This window comes from Oncorhynchus gorbuscha, linkage group LG22 (genome assembly GCF_021184085.1).
Source record: "Oncorhynchus gorbuscha isolate QuinsamMale2020 ecotype Even-year linkage group LG22, OgorEven_v1.0, whole genome shotgun sequence".
In the NCBI taxonomy this organism is placed as follows: Eukaryota; Metazoa; Chordata; class Actinopteri; order Salmoniformes; family Salmonidae; genus Oncorhynchus; species Oncorhynchus gorbuscha.
Genome location: NC_060194.1, coordinates 31267122 through 31277146, shown reverse-complemented (window position 1 = coordinate 31277146; position 10025 = coordinate 31267122). Strand labels below are relative to the sequence as shown.

The window sequence follows — 10025 nt, the reverse complement described above, 5'->3', positions numbered from 1 at the left end:
GGCCAGTAAACAGCAGGTGTGGTCCTTCTGTAGCTCAGTTGGTAGAGCATGGCGCTTGTATCGCCAGGGTAGTGGGTTCGATCCGGGACCACCCAGCAGAATGTATGCACACATGACTGTAAGTCGCTTTGGATTAGAGTGTAAATGGCATATATTATTATTATTATATTAGGTAGCCTAGTGGTTAGAGTGTTGGGCCAGTAACCAGCAGGTAGCCTAGTGGTTAGAGCGTTGGGTCAGTAACCAGCAGGAAGCCTAGTGGTTAGAGCGTTGGGCCAGTAACCAGCAGGGTGGTTAGAGCGTTGGGCCAGTAACCAGCAGGGTGGTTAGAGCGTTGGGCCAGTAACCAGCAGGGTGCCTAGTGGTTAGAGTGTTGGGCCAGTAACCAGCAGGTAGCCTAGTGGTTAGAGTGTTGGGCCAGTAACTGAAAGGTTGTTAAATCGAATCCCTGAGCTGACAAGGTATAAATATGTTGTTCTTCCCCGGAACAATGCAGTTAACCCACTGTTCCTAAGCCATCATTGTAAATAAGAATTTGGTCTTAACTGACATGCCTAGTAAAATAATTGGAGGTGTTGTACCGGCTCTCGGTGTTACAGTATGTTTTCATTGTTGAGTCTTTTATAGTGACAGTGAGATAACTGAGGAGATAAAACGTATTCTGCGCATGTGACAAATAAAACAAAATGATTTGATAATCGAGAATATCTTTAACTGTTTTTATTTCTGAACAAACTTTTTGACCCTCATCTTTCTGTCCAGATAAAAATACAGGGTTGGTAACATAAGGAACATCATTGGTATTCACTCCTACTTCCTGATGTAGTTTTGAAATCTGTGCCCCCTGCCGCGCTGTGACCCGTCTGGCTGGTGACATCAACAGCGTTGGTTCTGGGAGGAGGAGCCAAGGCAGGCGGCGCCCCCATCTGGCTGGGGGTTGTCACATGACCGTCGGCGCGTCTTACTTCCTGACTGACAGGAAGACCACGTTCCCCAGCAACTCCAGGCCCCATCCGTCGTGGAACCTATCAGGCGACAGAATGCCAGGCTCTGTGTTACCCACTCATCTAAGTCTCTACACATACTAACTGAATAGCATAGTTACTGTAGTAAGGTGTGGCACTTGTTGTCATCTGAGGGCAGATATAAGTAACTGCATATAATAGCACTGTTACGCCCACCTTTCCTGAGGGTTTCCTCGCAGGCTTCCCCTCCGAAGCCCTGCTTGCAGATGCAGTGGCAGGAGGTCTGGGAGAGGACAGGGATGCCGTCATGCCTGCAGGGGGCACAGCGACAGGAGTTGAACTGGAGCAGGTACTCCTCCCACGCCCTCTTCAGGTGGGCCGGCCGTGCCCCCACGTGGTCCCCCGCTGTGCTCAGACGCACCAGCTCAAATATGGGCAGGGTCTGGGGAGAGGGGGGAGAGGAGGGAAGAGGCGACCATGCTTGATGAGTTACTTGATGTGTTTGTGCACATTTGTAATGTCCAGCACCATCTGTGTGCTGAATACACAATGTATATATACACTGGTTGACTTGCACTCCCCCACCATTGTAAAAAAAATTCTGGAAGCTATAGAAATGCATTTATGAATGTCTACATTTGTTTTTGTCATGTTTATATTGTATTACAGACTTTTAAATAATGTTATGTGAGCTAAACATACAGTATATACACAAACATTTCTTAAAGTAACATTTTCTGAAAGTTCTAATGTTACTGTACCCACTACAACAACAACAAAAAATTGTCCTTGAAACATTTAATTGAAATACTGTGGAATTCTATTCATTCCTATGGTGGACTGCTTCTACTGGGGAGTGCCAATATGGCCGACTGGTGGCTTCAAAGCCTCTCAATGGCCAATACATCGCATCAGCAATCCAGGGTATATATACATCATTGGCTATATACAGTGTGTTTAGGTATATCTGTAAGTAAATGCTATTATACCTCAAACTCGATGAGCGTTGGGTTGTACTTGAGAGAAAGGCCCCACTTCCTGTATGTGTCAGGGTCCTTGATGACCAGCAGACCCCCACTACTTCCTGTACTGCCCCCCTTCACCAGCGTCACAATGTCCTTGATCAAACTGGAGCTGCCATACATCTCTGGGTTACAGAGGGAAATCCTCAATTATCAACCTGGGTCCATCTCAATTCAGTAAACTCTGGAACTAAACTGCAATTCCAGTATACTTACTGAATGAACTCTTGAAATGGAATAGACCCTATCCCTGTTACCCACAATTGCTCTAACTGAATGTTACTACCAGAAAGTCAGAAAGTTGAACAACAATATACATTTCAAATGAGCTAGAAATCTGGTGTTGTTAGAAAAAGTAGGAAATGTTAACCAAGCTGTCCTTTGGTATCTGGTGTTGGTAGAAAAAGTAGGAAATGTTACCCAAGCTGTCCTTTGGTATCTGGTGTTGGTAGAAAAAGTAGGAAATGTTAACCAAGCTGTCCTTTGGTATCTGGTGTTGGTAGAAAAAGTAGGAAATGTTACCCAAGCTGTCCTTTGGTATCTGGTGTTGGTAGAAAAAGTAGGAAATGTTACCCAAGCTGTCCTTTGGTATCTGGTGTTGGTAGAAAAAGTAGGAAATGTTAACCAAGCTGTCCTTTGGTATCTGGTGTTGGTAGAAAAAGTAGGAAATGTTACCCAAGCTGTCCTTTGGTATCTGGTGTTGGTAGAAAAAGTAGGAAATGTTACCCAAGGTGTCCTTTGCTAGATAAGGTCGGTTGGGACGATCACACACCTTTTTCATAAGAGCCGGTGCCTTTGCAACCATTGAGTTCAAGTTTGCCTCCAACTTCTACCTGCTTGGTCTTGCCTATAGGACTGCTTATGCCAATGGATCCACCCAAACACCCTTTAAGTTGTTCCGCATCAATCTCTGTTAAAAGTCAAGAGCAAAAACAAGTTTTGGAATAAGCATTACATTCACACAGAAATGGACTCTTCAAATATACCATTGACTATAATAACTCACATGATAATATTATATGGTTCCTTCCAAAATATAGAAAGGTCTAAAAATCCTTCACACTTTTTCCACCACTGACCCAGTCTGAAACCTCTCTCACTCATTCAACGACAGCATCACAGAAATAAAAAAAAGACACCATACTAGATGTTTTCATGGCGGTTGTGTTGACGACCACCACATACTCCAGGGTCCCTCCCATGATGCCCTGGGTGACGTAGTGCGTTCCGTATGTGTTGAGGAAGCGGGAGTACAGGCCAAAGTCATACTTCTCCTCGGGAAGCTCCATGAGGGACAGGTACATGTCTTCATGAAGCATCAGCCCCTCGCTCCTCATCTTAAACTGGGCAGTCTGAACCTTAGACTGCAACCTGATGAAGCCAAGTTCCTGAGGGACAAAGGAGAACACATAAACAGAACTATATTTGTATAGCGCTTTTCAGCTTCATACATGCTCAAGTGAGAAATATAGGACTCGGTGGTTTCATTTCAGGATGGATGTTACGTCCCATCTGTTCTCGTTCACTACCCTTCGTGGATCTGAGAAAACAAGGTTGTAGGCAATAGCCTCCTGGAATAAAACGCAGCCAGGGACTAACTACAGTTGTGTTCCCTGGGTATAAAGAGGCTGTTTCGGGGGTATTATTTAAGACATATTCTCTTACCTGATTGGTGTATTTTGTTAGATTTGTTAGTAACTCAGACTCCACATTCCCTGATACTCCAAACTCCACGTACTGAATCCCAACAGTAACACCCAGATTAAAAGAATCTTCCGTCTTTCTGGCTTTCAGTAATGTGGCCATATCTTCGTAATACTCTGAGGAGCCTTCAGAAGTGGCCTGGGCCTAGAATAACGCAAAAATAACAAAACACATATTACTTTTTTCAAATGTCATTGATAAGTTGAGCATTGTAAAAAGTGTACATTGTGTGTCATGACGATGCATACAGTACAGTACCGTACCATGAAGCGGTATGTATGGAAGTTGTAGGGTTTACGATAGTTTTTCTCATCCTCGTTATAATGTAAATTCTCACAGAAGGGATCATAGATGAGTTTTCTCCATTCTCCATTGTAGACATATTCACACTGTCCTCCATAGTATTGTGGGTCAAGAACGTGGTCCACAAATTCTCCTGTCAGTATGTTAAAGCTAGGAACATAAAGAGCAATACTTTGTTGTTGTTTCAAATGAGGTGTGTGTGTGTGTGTGTGTGTGTGTGTGTGTGTGTGTGTGTGTGTGTGTGTGTGTGTGTGTGTGTGTGTGTGTGTGTGTGTGTGTGTGTGTGTGTGTGTGTGTGTGTGTGTGTGTGTGTGTGTGTGTGTGTGTGTGTGTGTGTGTGTGTGTGTGTGTGTGTGTGTGTGTGTGTGTGTGTGTGTGTGTGTGTGCAGCACAAACAGCAACATGTCTTTTGTGTGTCAGATGCATCCTGTTGTTCCCACTTATTATGACTGATGATGACCCCTGTCCTCTGACCCCTGCTTACCCCTGAGTGCCTCGGCCAGCTCCAGGGATGGGTAGCAGTGTGGAACACTTGTCCTGTCTGTCGTCCACCTGCTCACAGTCCGTCTCATCAGACTCGTCGTCACAGTCGACCTCACCGTTACAGCGAAGCGCCTGGCTCACACAACGACCTAAGTACGGACGGATGCACGCACACACGCACACACACACGCTCGTTACAAGCACGTATGCACACATACACCCACATGAAACATTTGGAGACAAAAGAAGACTCAACACATTGTACGCTTGGCTTGAGGTTGGAGGTGATGTATATTGTGTACTTACCTGTGGCATTGCAGGTGAATCTTTCTCCACAGATGTCTGGTTCCCAACACACTGCCTGTGCTGTGGGGCATGCCAGCTCTTCCCACTGACTATCCAAACATGGTCTCCCACCAAACTGGGACGCTTTCTCCATGTAACGGAAACGAAACTGGGCAATATAAATAATGAACACAAATATGAGAATTGTTTTAGTGGAACAACAGATCATTGTGTATCATAGAAACTATAGTTTATTATTTAGTCCCAAGCCTTGAACATGAACTATATAATGAGAAGCAACCCTTTACCTTCTTGTCTGTGCAGGAGTCACAAGGGGTCCATGACGACCACATTTTCATCTTACAGTTGATAGGAGCTGGTTTGTTTACACTTCTGACTCTCCTAATAGGAGATTGCCCTGTTCTTCAGTCAAATACAAATACCATTAGTTTCAAGCTTCACAGACATTTTAGATTGAAGTAGAGCGATTCCACAACAGCGGGAGCAGAATGTTTTTTTGTTATCTTAGAATTTCTGGCAATTCTCACATAGAAATGTAATTGGGAGGAGGTATGTGTGATATGCTTTTTACATTTACATCACTATTATTATCTTTTATCATGGTGAAAGTTGCCATTATTGGTGTTTTTAGACCTATACATGCCTATACGTGACCTGTGAACCGTACCCGATACTGACAACATCTGGGTGTCATTATACCCCTGATAAGTGTGCTCTAACATATGGACTATGTCTAGATTCTGAAATACACATTTTCACACAAATTTATTCTACATAAAAAAATATTCATATAAATATCTCAAAACTGTTATTTTGGATTTTGTTAATTTTAAGTACAAGTAGATCACATTTCCAAAGTGGGCTCTGCTAATTCTGAAATTCTGACCAATTTTATGAACACCAGCAATACTGTAAATGGTAAATGATTTCTAAGGGCACGCCCTCTGCTGGTGATTTGCTGAATATGCAATCCTAAAGGAGGGCTGTGATTGGTTATATGTATAAAATGGGTCATATCATTAAAAGTACCAGAGCCACTCTGGAAATGTGATGGGTTTGAAGAGTGTATTGTTTCAAAAAAAGCTTCATCAAAAAAGGGTAGTTTTGAAATATTCATTTTAAATTGTTTTAATGCTGAATAAATTCATGTGAACGTGTATTTCAGAATCTAGACATACTCCATATGATAGAGTACATTATAAAGAGTATAATGACACCCAGATGTTGTCTGTATCATGTACGGGTCACATATTATATGGTCTGACAGGAGGCATAACCCGAAAGGTTCGCTGGTTCAAATCGCCGACTAGTCTAACGATGTGCCCATGAGCAAGGCTCTTTACCCTAGTTGCTCTGGATAAGCGTGTCTGTAAAATGCATGCACACCGCATCAAGCCATCTCTGAAATGTACACAAATACCTGCACTATACTGCATTTAAATATATTCATACTGATAATACACATCAGCTGTATACAGTACCCATTCTCTTATAGCTCTATGCTCATTCTACCTAGTTGTACATAATGTGTGTAAACTGTCTGTATTCTGTCTCTAAATGATTGTGATTTTCTCAAAAATGGTTTTGTGATACAAATGTAAAAAGTATTTCAGTCATTCTACCTCCCAATGAAGTTTCAGTGTGAGAATTGCCAGAACAATCTGAGATACCAGTAATAGTTTCTGCTCCTGCTGGAATCACCCAGTAGTAGTAAATAAAAGTAGTAGTATTTGTGGTAAAAACTACAGAAATCTACCTGGTTTCAGCCATATTCCATGAGTACTCCGTTGCATCTACAGTGAGAGATTTGTTTAAAACCAGCAGCAGAAGGTAGGAGCCCAATAATACACATATCAGTCTATTCATATTAGAAATAAAAGAGCTGCTTGATGAAAATGAGCTCATGTTAAGCTTTGTTTAGATGACTGATAGTCATCCTGGGGTAAGTGCACTCATGTCATAAGAGGCCACAGTAAATGATTGATCAAGGGTAAATATGTTCCAACAGTTGGGAAATATATTTTTCGTAATATCACACACATAGGCCTACACAAGCACACCACATCCTGGCCCACTCACTTCCAAAATTCGTAGCACAAAACACACACACAGGTCGTTCCATGAATAAAGCATATTTTGAGAAGTGTAACTTGGTCCAACAAAACAAATTTCACCTCATTTGAAAGTTCTGTCACAAAGAGCACATGTTCAACTTTACACAAAAAAACGTGTTTGGGGGAATGTAAGCGTGTTGTGTGCAGCGTGGAGGGGAAATTGATGTGTTAAAACATTTGTAGACTATTTATGGGTAACAGGGTTGACGTGATATTATGTTGTACATCCTCAGTCACTGAAAACAACATTTAAAGAACAATTTCACCATATTTAAACAAGAGTTCAGTTCATGTAACAGGGTGGACCTTAAAAGGAGGGATGAAAGTAAATTAATCACTAATCATATGAAATAAATGATCTTCAGAAATTACTTTGTCAAAGCAACAATAACTAGGGCTTTACAATGATGGTGAAAATGTTTGAGGGCATGCATTTCCATTGTTAGAGCGGTCACTCGACTATTTTGTCAATATAATAGGCAACGTTTGAGCCATGGATAACTGCCTGCATAAAGCGTGTCTGAAGTGGGCGTGTCAACAGAAGTGGGAGGCTCAACAGTGGGTGTATGGAACTCAGATCAGCTAACTGTGCAGATTTGTTGTCACGCAAGACTATTTTGCATGGCTCTTCTCCAGGTACGCCGACAGTGGCGGACGAACATCTGGGCCCAGGGTATGCTGACTTCCTGCTCTTGTTCTGGGAAGAGTGGAGGCTGATACACATGGAGCACTCGAAAGGGGAGAGTCCCGTGGTCGAACAGGGAAGAGTGTCCAGTCGTACTCCACCCAGACCAGTTGTCGGCTCCAGGTAGTGGGGTTGGTTGAGACGAGGCATATTAAACTTGTTTCCAGAGCTTGGTTCGCTCGTTCCGACTGGCGGTTGGATTGGGGATGGAATCCGGAGGACAGGCTGGCCGACGACCCAATAAGGGTGCAGAATGCCTTCCAGAACCGAGACGAGAACTGAGGACCCCGGACGGAGACCATGTCCACCGGGAGTCCATAGATAGATCCGGAAGAAATGCTGCACCATGAGCTGGGGTGTCTCTTTGGCAGAGAGTAGTTTGGGGAGAGGAATGAAATGGGCAGCCTTGGAGAACCAATCCACTACCGTCAGAATGACAGTGTTGCCATCAGACGGAGGGAGCCCAGTGACAAAGTCCAGGGAAATATGGGACCAGGGAAGTTGAGGGACAGGTAGTGGGTGAAGAAGGCCAGACGGAGCTTGCCGCAATGTCTTATTCTGAGCACAAACTGTGCATGTGGCATCAAAGGCAGAGGCGTCAGGAACCATGGGCCACCAGAAATGTTGTTAGAGGAAGGCCAGGGTTCGACGGGAACCCGGATGACAGGTAAGCCTGGAGGAATGAGCCCATTCCATACCTGGGACTGGACTGAATTAGGGACGAACAACCGGTTAGCCGGGCCTCCCCAGGGTCGGGCTGGGAACGCTGTGTCTTACAGACCAGGGTCTCAATACCCCAGCCCACTAAAGCCACAAGGCATGAGGTATGGAGGATGGTGTCGGGGTCAGAGAGTGTGGCAACAGAACTGTATAGGCGAGAGAGGGACATTCTTGGACCCCGGGCGGTAGGAAATGGTGACGTTGAATCTGGTGAATAACAGAGCCCACCAGGCCTGCCTGGAGTTAAGGCGCTTGGCTGTGCGGAGAGGTTCCAAATTCTTATTGTCGGTCCAAACCAAAAATGGATGTTCTGCTCCTTCCAGCCAGTGCCTCCACTCTTCCAGTGCCATCTTGACAACCAGGAGTTCTCGGTCACCTACGTTTGTCATGTTTTGTCTTATTTTGTCTTGTCATTTTGCTTTTCCCTCTGTTCGTTTTCCCCCTGCTGGTCTTTTTAGGTTCGTTCCCCTCTTTCTCTCTTCCTCCCTCTCTCTCTTCTCTCTATCGCTCCGTTCCTGCTCCCAGCTGTTCCTATTCCCCTAATCAATCATTTAGTCTTCCCACACCTGTTCCCTATCTTTTCCCCTGATTAGAGTCCCTATTTCTCCCCTTGTTTTCCGTTTCTGCCCTGTCGGATCCTTGTCTATTGTTCACCGTGCTGTGTCTGTGTATCGCCCTGTCGTGTCGTGTTTCCCTCAGATGCTGCGTGGTGAGCAGGTGTCTGAGTCTGCTACGTTCAAGTGCCTTCCCGAGGCAACCTGCAGTTCAAGATCGAGTCTCCAGTCTGTTCTCGTCATTACGAGTGGAAATTGTGCTTTATGATTGTATTTTTACTTTACTGGATTAAAGACTCTGTTTTCGCCAAGTCGCTTTTGGGTCCTCATTCACCTGCATAACAGAAGGATCCGACCAAGGAATGGACCCAGCGACTACAGACGCTCGTAACACTGCCGTCGAGATCCAAGGAGCCATGCTCGGCAGACACGAGCAGGAATTGTCTGCTGCTCGCCATGCCGTGGAGAACCTGGCCGCTCAGGTTTCCGACCTCTCTGGACAGTTCCAGAGTCTTCGTCTCGTGCCACCTGTTACTTCCTGGCCTGCCGAGCCTCCGGAACCTAGGGTTAATAACCCACCTTGCTACTCCGGGCAGCCCACGGAGTGCCGCTCCTTTCTCACCCAGTGTGATATTGTGTTCTCTCTCCAACCCAACACATACTCTAGAGAGAGAGCTCGGGTTGCTTACGTCATTTCACTCCTTACTGGCCGGGCTCGAGAGTGGGGCACAGCTATCTGGGAGGCAAGGGCTGATTGCTCTAACAATTACCAGAACTTTAAAGAGGAGATGATTCGGGTTTTTGACCGTTCAGTTTTTGGTAGGGAGGCTTCTAGGGCCCTGGCTTCCCTATGCCAAGGTGATCGATCCATAACGGATTACTCTATTGAGTTTCGCACTCTTGCTGCCTCTAGTGAGTGGAACGAGCCGGCGCTGCTCGCTCGTTTTCTGGAGGGACTCCACGCAGTGGTTAAAGATGAGATTCTCTCCCGGGAGGTTCCTTCAAATGTGGACTCTTTGATTGCTCTCGCCATCCGCATAGAACGACGGGTAGATCTTCGTCACCAGGCTCGTGGAAGAGAGCTCGCGTCAACGGTGTTTCCCTGCTCCGCATCGCAACCATCTCCCTCCTCTGGCTCAGAGACTGAGCCCATGCAGCTGGGAGGTATT

The 10025-nt window shown here is 45.0% G+C and overlaps 1 protein-coding gene across 1 annotated transcript; it reads right to left on the bottom strand.

The window, feature by feature from the left end:
* Window positions 1-705: 705 nt before the first annotated feature.
* c8a (complement component 8, alpha polypeptide) lies at window positions 706-6730 on the bottom strand. Its single transcript, XM_046320656.1, has 11 exons — window positions 6540-6730; window positions 5071-5185; window positions 4784-4931; window positions 4479-4626; window positions 3955-4144; window positions 3653-3835; window positions 3132-3375; window positions 2760-2897; window positions 1955-2112; window positions 1182-1407; window positions 706-1025 (listed from the first exon to the last, which is right to left on the bottom strand). The coding sequence occupies exons 1-11, from the start codon at window positions 6686-6688 to the stop codon at window positions 877-879; spliced, it is 1848 nt and encodes a 615-aa protein (XP_046176612.1). The 5' UTR covers window positions 6689-6730; the 3' UTR covers window positions 706-876.
* Between the last annotated feature and the right edge of the window lie 3295 nt (window positions 6731-10025).